General features: G+C 37.5%; 2 protein-coding genes across 5 annotated transcripts in view; one reads left to right on the forward strand and one right to left on the reverse strand.

The window, feature by feature from the left end:
• The window catches only part of FBXL5 (F-box and leucine rich repeat protein 5), a 37,629-nt gene extending 36,052 nt beyond the window's left edge, over nucleotides 1–1,577 (reverse strand). Inside the window, exon 1 of the mRNA XM_018067486.1 lies at nucleotides 1,505–1,577. Coding sequence (XP_017922975.1) covers nucleotides 1,505–1,567 — 63 coding nt within the window. The 5' untranslated portion in view covers nucleotides 1,568–1,577. The remainder of the gene's footprint in view (nucleotides 1–1,504) is intronic.
• A 1,099-nt stretch (nucleotides 1,578–2,676) lies between these two features.
• BST1 (bone marrow stromal cell antigen 1) lies at nucleotides 2,677–15,424 on the forward strand. 4 transcript variants are annotated; one of them, XR_001920037.3, is made up of 10 exons: nucleotides 2,682–3,055; nucleotides 6,787–6,916; nucleotides 7,890–8,025; nucleotides 8,500–8,582; nucleotides 9,663–9,739; nucleotides 10,370–10,462; nucleotides 11,452–11,538; nucleotides 12,026–12,085; nucleotides 13,421–13,575; nucleotides 14,996–15,053. XR_001920037.3 is itself a non-coding variant. In XM_008930352.4 (9 exons), exons 1-9 carry the CDS (start codon nucleotides 2,886–2,888, stop codon nucleotides 15,108–15,110), a joined length of 951 nt encoding a protein of 316 aa, XP_008928600.4. In that variant the 5' UTR covers nucleotides 2,677–2,885; the 3' UTR covers nucleotides 15,111–15,424. The 4 variants fall into 4 exon arrangements, 2 of the variants coding, with proteins under 2 accessions (XP_008928600.4, XP_017923009.3); XR_001920038.3 differs by having other exon boundaries at nucleotides 13,421–13,571; nucleotides 14,996–15,050; XM_008930352.4 differs by lacking the exon at nucleotides 13,421–13,575 and having other exon boundaries at nucleotides 2,677–3,055; nucleotides 14,996–15,424.
• The last annotated feature ends 1,414 nt before the right edge of the window (nucleotides 15,425–16,838 follow it).

Genomic DNA, 16,838 nt, shown 5'->3' on the forward strand with positions numbered 1-16,838 from the left:
TCCAGACTAAACACCCCCAGCTCCTTCAGCTGCTCTTCATAGGACTTGTGCTTCAGACCCTGTACCAGCTTTACTGCCCTTCTCTGGACACACTCCAGCACCTCAATGTCCTTTCCTGAATTGAGGGCCCAGAACTGGACACAGTACTTGAGGTGTGGCCTCATCGAGAAAGGTCCTAGAAAAGCTATTTGTGCATATAGCGGTCTAAAATTTATGGTACTGTTTTGCTGATATCAAGACAGCATTTCTGAAGGAAGACTTTATTTGTACTTTGCAGCAAGAGGGACAACTCCCAGTTGCCCAACCAGGAAACCATGAGAAGCTAGGAACTGAAAGAAATCTGCTATGCTATAAAACACAGTCATTACAGAAACTGAACTAAATATGTGTGTTTACAGGAAGTAAAGGCAATGCTTCACTGAAATACACTGAGATGACAACATCAGGAATAAAGCGGGTGTGGCAGATGAACTGGTGTTTGTGAGGGAAAATGTGTGATGGGTCCTAAACTAGGCTGCAGTGGGGAATCTGTGCCCAACTTTTTGTAGTATTTGTGCCAAATAAGCAGAGTTAAATGTGTTTGTTTAACATCCAAGGCAAATGGACCAGGAACACCTGCTTGTGATACTCATCTGCCCATGCAACATTTCGAAATAAGCAGGAACACTTGGCAGAATTGAGATCACACATGGATTTGACAAAAGGTGGAACTGTCAGCCAACATGGCAACATGTGCTAAAATTGTCCACCAGTGTTGCAATGTGTAGTAAATGTCCCAAAAGTACATTGTCAAACATAAAATAGATGGAGCATGCCTTTCTGACTAAAAACTATTACTATAAAATATCTATGTTGCAGATATTAAATATGTTAGAGCTAGCTACATTATAGATGTAAGCAGTTAATTGTAAACACGTTGAAATATTCTGAGCAAAGGCACATGAGTTTTTAGTCTAATATTGCTCAACATACTAGTGCTTGAGAATAAAATGCTGGTAAAAGTAGTAAATAGTGACCGGAGAAGGAGAGATCATGTTATGAGGGTTATCTCGCTTACATGTGCGCCATAATCTTTTTATCTCTTTATCTAAGGAAATGAGGCTTAAGCAATTGCAGTCTTGGGTGTTTCCTTTTCCATGCATGCTTTCCACTTCAATGGACTTTTGAACATGCTGGCCTACTTAATCGTGTCTGCAAACATGTACAAACCTTGGAAGGTTGAATTCATACAGCCTTGGGGGGGGGAAGCAGTTACACATGTCAGCAGTTGCACAAGAAAAGGAAGGCAAAGCACAGGTATTATGCAGCTGGCTAGCCAGTGCATGGTTGTGTTTACTGCTTGGTTAGTAAGCACACCTCTGGGTTTGGGCTTGAGCATGTCTTTCACAGAGAGTGTGTCACAGCACATAAGGGAGCAAGTGAGACTGGTGTTACTGCTGGAGGTAGAATCATGCACTTGAAGACACAAACCCTTAAGAAACAATGTTTGAAATTCAACACTTACAGAGGAGCTTGGGAATATGAGCAGTTTCAATGTCATGTTTCCAGGCCTAAAGCATGTAGTCATACAGAGTTGAGGTTATTCTGTCATCAGTTCATGCCTGAGTTGTAATAGAGGATTAACGTTCCCACCTGTTACACCTTCCTTCTGCTGGAAGTTACGACTCCTATCTAATAGAAAGAATGAGAATATGTAAGTTCCTCATCTTCCCGGGCTTCAGAATATAAACATATGCTGAATTTCATGGTTGTTTGGGTTAATATTCAGATTGTGAACTCGAGTATCTCCAGAGCAGATATGCTGCAAATTTGGCTGACTGATTCATTGGCAATAACTTCTTCTAGGAGAGAGGGGCAGAGAGCAAGGGACAGTGATCTGCATACAAAGCATGAATTGCCAGACCTGCCTTAGAAATCTGAGTCCATAGGCAAATTACTCGAAGGTTGAATTTTTTTTATTATTTTAAGGAAAAAAAATAGGGTGGTTGTATTTGCATACCACAGAATATTTACTCTGAAGATTAGATTAATTAATGTCATTTCTTGATCTAATGAAGTACTTAGGGAAAAGAACCTGGAGGAGAATAACAGTAAGCAGAAGTTGAAGAGGTCTGTTTAGTGCACAGGGTATGTGTCTTAATCCTTTTGCTTCTTGTTCTGATTGATTCATGACTGCAAGGCAGTTTTGTTCATGAGGACATGATACAAGTATCATCACGCCAAAATGTTGCTGTCAGTATCCAGGGGAGAGATGGAAAAAAAAGTTGTCTAATCTTACCCTTATGTGTGATACAAGATCACGAGGACTTGGGTATTTATGCTATCATTGCTATACTGGCATATTTTAGATATTTATTTTTTTTTTGTTCTTGATATGTATTTCAGCTTTTTTTCAGCCATTAGAGAAATATGTGCAAAAAGTATAGTCCTTTTAAAATTAAAAGAAACTGTTTAAAACATGTTGCTTGCAAGCGCTTGTGATGGTTTAGGGAGGTGTAGCGCAGCAATGACTATTAGGTGAACCAAAGGCATCCTAAGTACTGAAGTGGTAAGGGTTTTTTTCCTCACTTTACTGAAATATATTGCAATTCTCCTTAGTTATCACCAGATGGCCTTGAAAGTCTCTTTTTTTCTAAAGTAGGGAACAGTGTAGACACAAGGAAGTGATGTATCTGTGTGCTGCAATCGTTCCAGGAAACAGTTGAGTTACAGTTCCCAGCAAGGTTCTGTTTTCCTCCAAACTTTTGTGTACAGAGCTAGAGTTGGAGCTAGTATTGACAATCTTAAATGTTAAGCCTGCTGGTTTCCTTTTAGATTGTATCATTTAACTCTCCTCTTTTTTTTATTTCCCCCTTTTTTTTTAAGAACTTGGATTGCCAAGAATCATGATGATGAGCCTTTTTTTGCCTCTTTTACTTGTGTCTGTTCTGTTTATGAACAGCTTCTCAGAAGTGCGGGGAAGGAAATGGAAAGGTGAAGGTACAACTCAAAACCTGGAAAGTATTGCCATTGGAAGATGCTATGATTATATTAGAATTGTGAATCCTGCTGTTGGGTAAGTTTTGATTGTTTCTGGATTAGTTTTTTATGTTCTGTACAAAATAGTTATTAATCAGAAGCCTGATGTTATGCTTCTAGCCATGAAAGTGATCCTATTGCAGACAACATGCTTGTAGCTGTCTGGAAACAAAAAATGAATTTTTACAGATGTCATATTTTAAGTAAAGGAGTGTAATTAAGGCAAGATTTTTAATTCTGCAATTTTTTATTTCACATTTCTCCCCCTCTTACTGTTCTGTAAGGAGAACACCACACAGGGATGGCAGAGATAATGTGTCTGAAGTATCAAATCTGACAGTGCTCCTGGGAAGATCAGCTTTACCTTGAATGCCTTGTGTGTCAGGTCATGTAAGAAGGGAAACGCCTCACTTTACAGCTATCTGTGGTACTGAAGGAAACTGTTTAGCTTATCCACCTGAAAAATTAAGTAGTAATCAACTGCTCAAGTAGGATTATCCATGAGATTTCAATAGCTGTGTCAATTATACAGAACTGGAGGTAAATCAAACACTTTGAGCACTTTTTCTGTCTTCCTTCCCTTTTAAGGGCTTCCATAAAAAGGAAAAAAAATTAGGAAGGATGGTCTCCTGGAGTTCAGCCCTTTATTCTGCCACTAAAATTTTGTCCTAGTAGTTTGAAGAGGTATTTGCAGAGGGGTCCTGGCTGGGTTACACATTGAATTGCTGCTGTCTGAAACAGGGCTAGATTATATTGCAAATATCACCTCCTTCCCCCAACATCCCTTTTTCAGTTGCTGTTGCAAAAGAGGAAGATACAGGACTGAAAACAGGTTGGTGGCTTTTAACAAAGGCAAAACTACACGTTTCTGCCCAATAACATTGCTTATCAGAAGCAATTTTTTTCAAGTTCCTCATGAAAGAAGAAATCACCTTAATGTAAATAACATAGTACTAGAATTTCAGCAGAACAGTTCAAGCTCAGCAAATTTATAAACATGTCACAGTGGAAGGTACAAATAAACTTTAACTATATATTTCTACATATCTACAATATATTATATATATAATATATATATTATATAAAATATGTAAATTTAGTTAACAATTGTGTAGGTAGTCTGATCTTGCAGTAGGCTCTACATAGGTAGAATTCCTATTGGACTTAACAGATGTCACTTCATTTATATCTGAAACAGAACATGAATAATAATATAAAATATGCTAAAATGAACAATATAAAGGATAGAAGTATTAGCTTTATCGTTAACTGATTTGGACTTTTAAATACAATATTCTTGAAAGTATTTCTATATGTCTCATGTATATGATAGTATTGTGATCTAATTAATTCCTGTGACATTTTCAGAATATAATTTTAAAATTGAGCAGTCTGAACCCATTCATCAAAGTCTTTTTGTTCAGGATAGCATGAAGCCAGGCAGGCCATTGGGACCACTTTTCTGAATTAAGACCAAAAATGACATTATAAAAAGAAGAGCTGCACAATTAATTTCATATAATGGGGAGGGGGGTGTCTCTTTCCGTGAGGTCTATAAGCAAATAATGTAATCCAAACAAAATGAAAATTTCATATTGCACAGGTGCAAAGCAGATACTCTAATTATTTATAGCCCTTTCTGTTCATTGTCTGTTTCTTAGTTGCCCCCAGGCTGGCTTTTACAGAGGCACGACCACCTGGATATGTTTCGCTTCTGAATTTATGTGCAAATACAATAATTCTCTAAAAATACTTTGCTAAGATAAAGGAAGCTAGCAAGGCATGTCTTTACACTGCAACATAGTTAAAATGTAAAGATGTTTATAAAAACATAAGAAAAACTTTCTCTTATGTTATAACATGCAAAATGGCAGGTAAAGGATGCATTTTACAAAATGCTGTGGTCATGTAGCAGTGAGGAATTTGAACAAAGATCATATTTCAAATTTTCTAACAGGAGCATGCTGTGTAACATGAATGTTCCTGTAGTGCTTTTTCTCCATACTTGTTTATTTGTAATATATTGTGGAAGTTTTGAAAACAAGTTCTTTAACTGACTAGTATGAAATAAGTCTAATAGGACTCATTAATGTCTATTGAGATTAGAGGGAATTGTCCTGAACTGTATTCCTTCCCAACCCTGTAGTTTCAAAAAGCATTTTTGCCAGCTAAGAAATTTTGAATATCAGAGCAGAATAATCCTTTTGATTTACAAGCTGTTCAAACCTGGATGAGAAGTCATGAAGAAAAAAAATGCAGTATGTGAATTAACCAGGAATTTACTGCAAGATTCAACTGTCAAGAAAGATATTAAAAGTTCCATTGATCATAACTTACAAGTACTGGCATGAGTAAGTGAGTTTTTACAGCAGAAAGCTCTTTAGCAAAATAAGACAGAAATATACACAATTGTCAGAAGCTGAAGTATAACAGCTTGAAATCAGAAATAGGGCACAAATCCTTTTATCAAATAAATCTATTTAAACCTTGAAACTACTGATCAAGGATCATATTGCATCACTGAATATTTTTGGATCAAAATCCATATCTCCTTATGATATATAGGGAATTATTATATAGTTGTTGGAAGCATGTCCAGAGATTACTGTAAGAGAATCTGTGGTACGTTTCCTTCATGGGAGCTGCATAGCTCATCACAAGGGGTCCTTTAAAGTGTCTCCTTAAGGAATCTGTGCCAGCCAAAACCCTGCTGTCTATGGATGACATAAAATGAGCAAAACTCTCTAATGGCAACGTTCAATGTACTTGTCTGGACTACTGTTGTTTAAGCTAGAGCTTTGCAATTACAGCTGTTCATGTTAGGAGTGCTGTATGCATTTAAAATAATTATTCTGTTGTGCAGTGAGTTCCTGGCATAAACCTTGGTTACAGTGGTACATGGGAAAGGTACTGTGGAAAAGTGGTGAGAGCAGGAATTCCCTTTTTAATTACTACAGGCAGGTTCAGATCTGTGACAGATGAGATCCTGAAAATCCAGAGAGATAGGACACTTTCATCCCTAGATAGCCTGTCCTGTTCTTCCATGGGAGGTTATTGTCCCCAAGGCAGAGCTGGCAGAAGGGAACTGCTGGAGTGTGCAGCAGTTTATTTCAGGCCTCCTTTCACAAGCACTTTAAATGCTGAATGCTAACAATATTCTTGTAGCTACTGCATAGTGACAGTGTGTTCCACGCAGCTCCACGCTGCTCACTGTACTCATTCCAGCAGGGTAAAGTTGCTTAGTCCTAGGGCCTATGCACACAAGGCATCTCTTTGTCAAAACCATTATTCTGCCATTGAAACTTTCAGTAACTCCTCCTGCACTTGAATCTGACATTTTGAGAGTAATAGGGCATTCCAGTAGTTTTACATATTTAGCTATGGTTTAGTTGAAATGGCTTTTTATATCTGAAAAATTTCAAAGAAAGCTGTTTTCTTTACTATTTCTACAGTACTGGATAGCAAACTTGCTGTATATACTCTATCTATGAAGATTTTTGTTGAATTACGATGTGTTTCTAATTCCACACTGTAAATGATAATATTTTCCTTGCTACTTCCTCCTAATCTGCTGCAGTTATGAGTCAGAAAAAGACAAAATCTATACGCTCTTCCTGACCTACAGGTTTTTTACCACCCTGACTTCAGTTTTCTACCTTAACCTTACGGATATTTTAATGTGGGAATTTGAAAAAGTTGGGAACAAATTACTTTCTTGCTTCGCTTCGAGAAAACAATTCTGCTGTTTGTTTGTTTCAATGATTACAGTGAGAAGAATTGTTCAGAGATATGGGAAGCATTTAAAAGTGCATTTATTAACAAGGATCCTTGCAGCATTCTACCTGAGGACTATGAATTATTTATCAACCTGTCATTGCACACAATTCCAGCTAACAAGGTAATGATTATTTATGTTAACTGTCCTTAGATATCCAACAGATTTTCTATGACAGAGTTCAAAATTGACCAAGAGTCATTATCTGGCTGACTTGTGAGTCATTCTTTCTGGCCTGTCTGTAGTTTAAAAACTAGTCTCAGACCTCATAGCATTTTTCAATGTGTTTGGCTCCATTTATTTTATGCAGTAGCTTCTCAGCAACCTCTCTCTTTTTATACTACAAAGATCCTCCATTTTTCCTGCTGTGCTGGGAGCTCTGACATAGTGCCTGAACTTCTACTTTTCCTCAAGTTAGGTGCTCTGCCTGCAAAGGGTGTGCCTGCTGTCATCTTTTGCTTCTACTCCTCACAGCCAAATCTCGTGGCAATGACATGTTAAACATTGACACATTAAACAAACATAAACAGAAATGAGATAAGATGTTGTTATATGCCAGAAAGCAGTAAGGGTTTGATGTGCTGGCAATTGCAGAGAACTGTGATTGTGCAAGAGACAGGTTGTGCTTTAAAGCAATTTTTCCTCAGCACAATTATTCCTCATCTCTAAATGTTATGAGCTAAACCAACAAATACTCCTGTCAACATAGCTTAATGCTTGAAGAGTTTCACAAACACAGAAATAACAGCAAGATGTATGATTTTTTCACACCATAAGCCAACATAGCAATGTGAGAGAATTCTGGCAACATATATCTGGATTATAAATATTTGTCTTCCCTTTTTCCTCCTTTTCCTAAACCTCCCTTCCCATCAAGGTATGAGTGTCCCTCAAGTCTCTAGAGATCGGAATTTACACCTCTATAAAATAAAAACTTTGTTCCTCTAAAGACAAGCTAACATTTCTGGTTATTAGTTGATTTTGAAAGAAACACCAAAACATGTTTTAAACTCTTTTCGACACCCAATAATCTCATTGTGTCCTCTCCCAAGTGTCAGTACATATCTTCTTTTTTATTTTCCCTATTTTTATATAGTCTCTCTTCTGGGAAAATAATCAGCTACTAGTCAATAGCTTTGCTGACAGAGGACGTCGCTACATGCCTGTGGGTGATACCCTGTTTGGCTTCTTTGGAGATTTCCTAAACTGGTGTGGGCAGGCAAACAGCTCTGGTAAGATAATGAGTGCTATATTAAACATTTGTCTGCAAAACCACAATGGAGACTGAGTGCTGTGTTCTGCAAAAGCTAATTTTGCTCTTATCTGGTGAAAAATTAGGGATAGCTTCACTCTGGTATCATTTGAATATTTAACATTGCAGTCAAGGAGCACACAGTGAAATCTAAACAGTGCTGCAGTGGAGGTAAACCACCTTCTCAATTCTCTGAAGCTGGAGCTCTCTGCATCCCAGGAATAGAGTTAGATCCATTTCAAACAAATTTCTGAATCCAAAGAATGTCACTGTTTGTGTAAACTGCAAAGGATGGAAAATTATTGAAAAAATACAACAGTAAGCTTCCAGTGTCATGTCAAACTATGTTGTATGTTCAGTGAGTAATGAGCACATAAATTTACTTCCTTTCTAAACTCCCTTTTTACAGTCATTATCATCTATCTAATAGCACAAATCACATGCCTTCCTACAGGACTGGACTATGAATCCTGCCCTACTACGATGGAATGTGAAACCAATGCAGTGGATTCCTTCTGGAGGATGGCCTCAATCACTGTAAATAGTGCATTAGTGCTGACTTCATGCATTAGCCAGCGTGTCCTGGGTGGTTCAGGAAAACACTGCCAGCTCAAAACAGCTTTAAACCTGTAACTCTGCTAGATTATTTCTTCTGATACAAATACACTGTTTTAGACTGAATACAGTGTTTTAGCAAGAGGAACCTAATTTTCACCTTAGCTAGATAATGTGTTAAAATTCTGTGTTAGCGTTGTTAATATAAATCATATACTAAGCACAATAAGCACAATAGCTGTCTACTAATTTCAGGTTCAAAGTGATATTTGACAGCTTTGCTGGAAACGCTTTATTCACAGATCAAACCCAACACAGATTGCTAAAATGCTTTCTTCCTGTGCTGAAGAAACTATTTATAGGTGTGAGAAAATAGCTTAATTCATTGAATTAATCCACTGGCTGTTTAGTTCCTGTCCTTTCTCCTGAAATGATCTGCTAGGGTGCTAGTGTAGTAGTATTTTTGCAGTTCTGATATTCTTCTTGGTAAAATTCTTTCTTTAGTCATTGTTGCTTGCAATAAAATAGTTTTGTGTGCAGTTTTGGTCACCCCAGTATAAGAAAGATATTAAGCTATCAGAGAGAGTCCAAAGGAGGGCAACAAATATGGTGAAGAGCCTGCAGAGAAAGCCATATGAGGAGCAGCTGAGGTCACTTGGTCTGTTCAGCCTGGAGAAGAGGAGACTGAGGAGAGACCTCACTGCAGTTACAACTTCCTTGTGAGGGGAAGAGGGGCAGGCACTGATCTCTTCTCTGTGGTGATCAGTGACAGGATCCAAGGGAATTGCCTGAAGTTGTGTCAGGGCAGGTTTAGGCTGGATATTAGAATAAGGTTCTTCACCCAGAGGGTGGTTGGGTGCTAGAACAGGCTCCCCAGGGAAGTGGTCACAGCCCCAAGCCTGACAGAGTTCAAGAAGCATTTGGATGATACTCTCAGGCACATGGTGCAGGGCCAAGAGTTGGACTCAATGATCCTTATGGGTCCCTTCCAACTCAGCACGTTCTGTGATTCTGTAAAAAATCTGTAAGATGAGTTCTGGAAAACATTGTTATGTATTGCAGTATGCGAAGCACAGTTCAGGGGAGATACATGTCTTGTTGAATGGTTCTGCAGTCGGAGGAGCTTATCCACAGCCAAGGTAAGAAAACTGATTTCTGTGTAGAAAGCCTAATAAAAAAAAAAAAAGAGGTCAGCCAGTTGTTTGGGTCTTCTGCTGCAAAAAGCATGGGAAATGTAGCTGAAAGAGCCTCATGCATCAAAGTCTGCTCAGTTGTGAGGACAACTCTTAATTGTCCCTAATTGAAGGAATTAATATGAAATTGATGGAAATAATGCTTTTGACTCCTGCATTTTAAAAACTGCTGTGGCAAGCAGCATGAATGCTCTTTGAAAGCTGCCTTTAAGTCAGTCAATACTGTGGCAAAATGTTTATGTCTTCCAAAAGGTGAGCATTACAAAATTTCTTTTCAGCAACATGTCCAAGGAGAGGGTATTGTTACAAGGACTCTAATTTCTGTCAGGCTTAGAGCAAACTTGGTAAATTCTATAGGGAAAGTTTATTGTCCTGGTATTTCTTGGCCTTTGAGGACACTCAGAATATGAATCATATTTTTTTAATCTGTGTTGAGCCTGATTGTAATTAGAAGATATAAAGTCAAGCAAGCCCATATGCTACAGCAGGATCAGAGCCTTCATTAGTGTAAAGTACAAAAGACTAATTAATTTTCATGTTCTTTCATGGTTCTAAATTTTTTTTTTCTTGAATCAGTTTTTTTGCAGATTATGAAATACCTAATCTCCAGAAAGACAAAATCTCACAAATTGTTATTTGGGTTGTGGATGATATTGAAGGACCAGATCTGTAAGTTACATTTTCAAAAAAAATTTAATTTCTCCCTTTTGGACCTGTCTTTAAAATTTCACCTTATCTTTCTGTTTGATTATATTTGCGTGGCACTTAGACTAAAGTATTTTAGATGCTTTCATGAACACAAAAGGCACAGGCTGCCATTCCTGAAGAGTACAAAAATACCAGAATTAGACAAAATATAAATAAATTCTAATATTAGATCTGTGGTCAACTCTTGGTTAGATCTGTATGTGTGGATCTCTGGATCTCAGACCTTCAGTGAAGATATAGCTTGTACAGTTTTACTAAGAGTCAATCTGAATTTCAGATTAAGTGCTGACAAGAGATATTTCTTTCACCTTGCCATATGCATTCTTTTCATTTTCACCTATCTTAAGTATTTGAAAAATTTGTAGAAGCAGATAAATGCCAACAGGGGGCTCTTTTTCTCTCAGTAATTAATCCAGTAATAAAATGTAGACTTTAAAAATGTCTAATTTTGCTGGTAATTTAATTAAAACAAATGAATAAATAATAAACAAACATATCAGTCAGAACAGAATTGTCTGTTGGTAAATAGCCAAAGACCAAGTGACAATTTTCAATTGAAACCTAATGGAAAATAGATTCTGAAGTTAAAAAAATTAAATCATTAGACTGGAAATTAGGCCTTGTTTGGCACTGATTAAAGAAAGAATTAAATAGTCTATTCATTATAGCTTTTGTGGGAGTCACTGCAAATGTACATAGATGAATTGGGGGTACAGAACAGAGGAAGTCAGTTTTGCAGGGTCCCTGCAATTTAACATGGGGACACTTCATTGGTCTTAAAACTGCCCTGGCTGAAGAGGGCCAGAGAAATGGACTCGGATGTCACCATATCCACCACATGTGTCTGAAGAGGCAAAGTAATGGGGATTTACTTTACTAATTCCATCAAGTTCTGTAAAGGAAATTATCTAACAAAAGACTTGCAATAATATTGAAATCCTCTCTCACAGAGATTCCTGTGGAATCCACAGTGTAAAGACATTAGAAACCAGGCTGAAAACCCTTGGTTATAATGTCACGTGCACTGACAATTACAAGTAAGTGAAAATCCTTTATTAATATGGTGTATTTGCAGAAGTACCTTATCTATTTGATTCTTACTTTTCAATACTTTAATGCCATTAATGTTGTGTCTTCAGGAGAGACTGATATGTTGGAGGGGTGATGTCACATTTTTTAGACTTTTTTACCTGTGAATTGAGCAAAACACTACATTGTATTGTATAATTAGATGGAGCATTGTACTCAATGTCAGACACAGAATATGGCCTCATATTCCACTTCACTGTAAAATCTTTATTTGGATTGAAAATCTAAGCACCAGTTAAAACCACTATTGCATGTCTGCAGGATTATTAGATATTCATAGCAGGATTCACAGCTCTAGTTATTCCCAGTAGATTTTAAGAAAATTTAATTGAAGGGAAGCTTTAGACATGACAATACTGTGAGTTTGTTTCATTTTTTCATTGGTTTTCCTCAGTTTTCTGCCTAAAAATACTAAATAAATTGATATCTTCACAGGTCTGTAGTGTTCTTACTCTGCTTGGATTATCCTGATAATTCTAAGTGTGCCCTTCCATCGTAAGTAAAAGAAGTTCAATCCATCCTCAGTGTCCTTACAATCGAATAAACAATGCAGAAGTCAACAGTTCAACAGATCCAACCTCTACCATCTATTATATATCATCCATATGAAATATACAGTATTCTTCAATTTATTACTTACTGTGCCTTGAGTAAGCTGTCTCTCTTTGCAAATTGTACACAATTGTCTGTGAGCACCTGCTGTTCAAAATTAGGGATTAATGAGTTCTCATCAATCACACAGTAACACTATATATGATTCATGGTATGAATGAAGTTTGTACATATCATTGTTCTGGTGCAAAATCTACTTCAAATTTGAAATTGATTTATTAATATTGTTCCTTGAATAATGAAATTGTAGGTCAAATGATGGCACATTTCTCCAGCTGCTGGAACTAAAGGTCTAAATTTTGAGGAAGTTTCTTTTTCATCTTCCATTTTGTATGAAACTCAATTTCTGTATTTCAATGTATTTAGCTTGGGCCCAATGCATTTACCCTGGGCCTTACCTAGTAGGGTATCTGCAGAGGTGCAGTTTACATCCAAGACACAACTTTTTTAATTAGCAATCATCATTCCAAAACTAGTTTTTAATATTATCCCATCTTATTCTTATTTTAATTCATTATATAAAGAGAATTAAGATAATTTATTATGTATTTCAGTGATTTACAGTGAAGATTGCTGTTTTCAATTGTGACTAGTTTTCTTAATCTATATACTGTTGCATGTTTAGGTACACATAAGATACTTGAACTTCTGCTATGAAAGATCTTACTTGCTGTTCCCAGTTATGGCAACAGAGAGATGCAACTGCTGCTGCCTCCCTCTGGGGAGGGGCAGTAGTGCTTCATGCAGTACAGAAAAGTAGGTGTATATCATTCTCTGTAACATATGTTCAGCTTTTAATGCATCCTTACAGAGAAAGTGAGTACTCTGTTGCTGCTGGTCACTGTAAACTTTTACTCATCTTGTCATGCAACAACATTTATTCTCACATCCAAATTATATCCTAGCACCAACCTATAAATATTATGAAAACAGATTCCTCCTAGGCAGTAGATCATAGGACAGGCTTCCAGTCCCGTTAAGGTTTTTGTTTGTTACAAAATACCACTTGCACGGTGGATTAAAATAGGGTTTCCCTGTTCTGCCACTGAATGGTAGGGCTTTTGTTCACGTGTCAAAGGAAAGTGTATTTATCCCATGAAAAATCATAGCTGTAAATGTAGTGACAATATTAACAAACTGGAGGAAAAAGCACTTTACAGGACTTAAAAAAAATATAATATTGTGACCTCTTAACAGAAGATTTTTCTCCTCTCCCAGGTTTTAAACCATTTCCCTCAAAGTTTTGTGGTGTATGTTCCTCAGCTGAGAAAACCTGGATGAGAAGGCTCATGGAAACCGTTAATGTCTTTTTCTTTTCAACTAAGGGATGAGCATACCAGTTCTGCAGTATTACTACATAGTGCTTGCAGTATGTAAGCAGCCACCCCTTCTCCTCCATCCACGCCGGTACTTAAAGTAACATAATAACTGGCATTTTCTAAGCATCAGTCTCATGCTCTCGTGGGATAATTATTAACCAACTCAGATGTGATCATCCTCATTAGGAAAACTTTCCTTGCTTGTTTCCTTCCTGAGCATGCTATTCCCTCCTGTATGCATGGCACTGTAATAGGTTTGATTTACTTCATATCTGCACTATCCCAAATCAAGACAGAGCTTCCCAATCAGAATGCTAAACTATCATTGCCTCTCCCTGAAATTTAACTAAAGTGCTTCAGACCAATGAATACTTAACACTGTTCCCCAAATCACTTACTTCTCTGCAATAAATAACTTCTCCATTGAAATTACTGCCCTTTCACAAAGTCTTAAGCAAATGCATACAAATTATTTGATGATTATCTTCTTAGGTATGTTTTTTTCTGTGGAGGGATGTGATGGCTCATTAACTGACATGGGAGCAGTCTGGACAGTAGGGGTATCACTATGAAGAGCATGTATCTGTTAGGAAAAGGTTTCCTTTGCAGAATATGTGTGCTCAGTGTACACTCAGTGTACTCAGAGAAACAGGCATGCAGGCTCTTCTGCATCCCCTTTCCTGAGGCGTATTTGCTTTTACAAGGCTGATAGCTGCCTTCTTACCCTGCAGAGAATAGTGTCCCGAGCCCAAAACTACCAGAGTTGGGCAAGTCATTTTTTATGTCACCATAGCTCCTGTTACACTGGCATAGCAAAGGAGAGGTATGGGTCAGGGTAGCAGAGGGATGGCCTAGAACGTGCTTTAATGTACTTTGGGCTTCTTGGGTATTGGTAGTGCCCTTTAATTCCTCTCCAGACTTGAATTATGTTTTTGCTGAGTCAAATTTGGACTTTGGCTTGTTTAGTTGAGATCCTGACTTTTGAAGAAAACTTGTAAGTAAAAACTAACCACTAGATGGCATAGATGGCTTACAAACATAAGCAGGAAGGAAGCCAGATGCAACCTATTAGTAGTGGTATTTATTACTTGCATTGTTGCAATGTCAGAGAGACTTAGAAGTGGATCTGGATACTGCTTTATCAAATGCTGGGAAAATACAGTCCTACAGGACCACTGCTGCCTAGAAGAGCTCTATAAAATCACAAGCATAAGGCCAGAGACAGTAAATGAAGGGGGAGAGGCAAGAAGGCTCAGGTGTAAAGATAGAAAGGAGCGTTCCCAGGATATTCCAAAGCTACTTAGTTTATTAAATCATCACAGCCAGAGAGAATCTGTTGGCTAGCTCGTATGAAGAAACTTCTAGTTTAGAACTTGGACCACGAACTTCATCCTTGGCAACAAACCCCTGATATTTAAAAGAATCCTAACTCAGCTCTGTGCTGTGAACATCCTGTTTGTTTTCTCTTCTTCAGATCTGCACCAGCAGGACAAAGAGGACCTATATCTTCAGACAGAGGAGGCAGCTGGAACAAGCTCATGTTTGTTTCTTTTGTAGGCTTTTTGTTCAGATTTGCTTTAGTGTACTAAGTTAATCAAATGAATCCATATCCTCTGTTTGCCTTAGCTGGCTATAAATTTGCCTTCAGCTAATTTCTAACTGCAGTTTTATCCTGCATCTGGGACTGGCAAACCTGCATATTAAAACCTTGCATACTAGATACCAACTTCTTTTAGTATCAAAAATTAACCTGCTGATGCTAGAAAGCCTCACCCTTCATTTCCTTCTCTTGATTAGAAGAAATGTGTTGCTATTTCCTCTTATCTTTGTTCTCCAGAATTAAACAAGAATAATATGTTCTGTTCACATATTTCAGAAGGAAAATTAAAGTATGCCTGTTGTACATCATCCTCACAGATAACTTGTTTATAAAAACATCCTAGCATTTGGCCTTGTGAACTTAAGTGGCTGACTATCATGTTTTGGGAAAGGGAAATACGAATTCAGATAGGAGAGATCTTAGATTTCTCACTTGATACAAGATACAATAGGTAAGACAGCAGAAAATTAAACTTATTTTCATAAGTGGTCCAGCACTTGGGCCAAACTTACCTGAAACTGTTGTATAGCAAGATTCTGGCTTGCATACTTGCATACAGTATTTTACCACATGATATTGATTGCTTTGTCATCCACACAGCTGTTCCTGGCCACTGGGTAGCAAATAGTCAGAAATACCAGGTCTAGAAAGTTCCACAGTTTTTCCACTATGATGGGATTTATGGTATATCATATTCAGACAAGAACATGCCAAGTCAGACATTGGCCTACTTGCAGTGAACTCAGTCAGCATGCTTCAGAATATACTGAGGAGAGAGCAGATGCCATTCTGAAGGTTTCTTGAGTTACTTTTGTGAATTATCTTAGTGTTCCAACTAGACACTCTTCTAAATCACCAGCTAAACATCCAGCTACCAAGGTGCAACATAAATCTTCAGAAAAAAAATAGTCATTCTACTAGAGAATAATTTTATGTAGAATTTTGTTACACATTCTGTGCTAGCTTCTGTATTATTTATTTGTGTTTATATTAGCTGGTTGCCAGGAAACTGGGATAGGATATTCCTGTTATCTGCGTGAATCTGATTTAGGGCTTCATAGTAGATTTACATCCTTTCACTCCTTGTTACATCCTATCCTCCCTGATACAACTATATCATGTTGTATGTAAAATATGTTGTTGTTGCTTTTTTGTCTTGCTTCCATTCCTGTAATAATCCTTATTTTGGTTTTAATGCAAATCCCTTTATATTACACACATAGTTGGGTTTGCCTGTGTCACAGCTGTTTAGTCTTCAGCTTGAAGGATTTTTATGTCTGTTTCAAACCCAAAAAGTACTGAAAATGCAGAAGTAATGAAATCAGAAGTTATAGACCTTTGAAAATCTGGGCTGCAGTATGCCTCATAATTGTTCCCTGTCTATGCTGTAACATTAGTCTTTTGATTGGTTCTTTCAACATCCTCCTCACTTTTATTGCTTGTTGCTGTCCTTAACAGCAGCTGCTAGAATAATAAGAGAGGTATCTGTCTGTAACACAATCACATCTCAGATAACTAAACCCAAGCAATTTTGATCAATCTTCTATTTGCCCGCAGCAGGTCACATCATGACACATTTTGAGCCACAGGCTGTAGAGATAGTGCATATGAGGCTCACAGTTAGGAGTCCAAGCCATCATCAGGACTAGTGTTGGCCTACCTATTGACCTGGGCATGACAGCGTGGGGGGACTCAGAGAACAGCTTAAAGCACAAGC

The sequence above is a fragment of the Manacus vitellinus genome, unplaced genomic scaffold (assembly GCF_001715985.3).
Source record: "Manacus vitellinus isolate BGI_N305 unplaced genomic scaffold, ASM171598v3 scaffold_0_pilon, whole genome shotgun sequence".
NCBI classification, from domain to species: domain Eukaryota; kingdom Metazoa; phylum Chordata; class Aves; order Passeriformes; family Pipridae; genus Manacus; species Manacus vitellinus.

What these genes read in the sequence shown, in the direction of transcription:
- BST1 (XM_008930352.4), top strand. Translation starts at nt 2,886, where the DNA reads ATGATGATGAGCCTTTTTTTGCCTCTTTTACTTGTGTCTGTTCTGTTT. An exon ending in ACACAATTCCAGCTAACAAG is followed by an intron (nt 6,917 to 7,889) that starts GTAATGATTATT and finishes ATTTTTATATAG; the next exon opens with TCTCTCTTCTGGGAAAATAA. An exon ending in GATATTGAAGGACCAGATCT is followed by an intron (nt 10,463 to 11,451) that starts GTAAGTTACATT and finishes CCTCTCTCACAG; the next exon opens with AGATTCCTGTGGAATCCACA.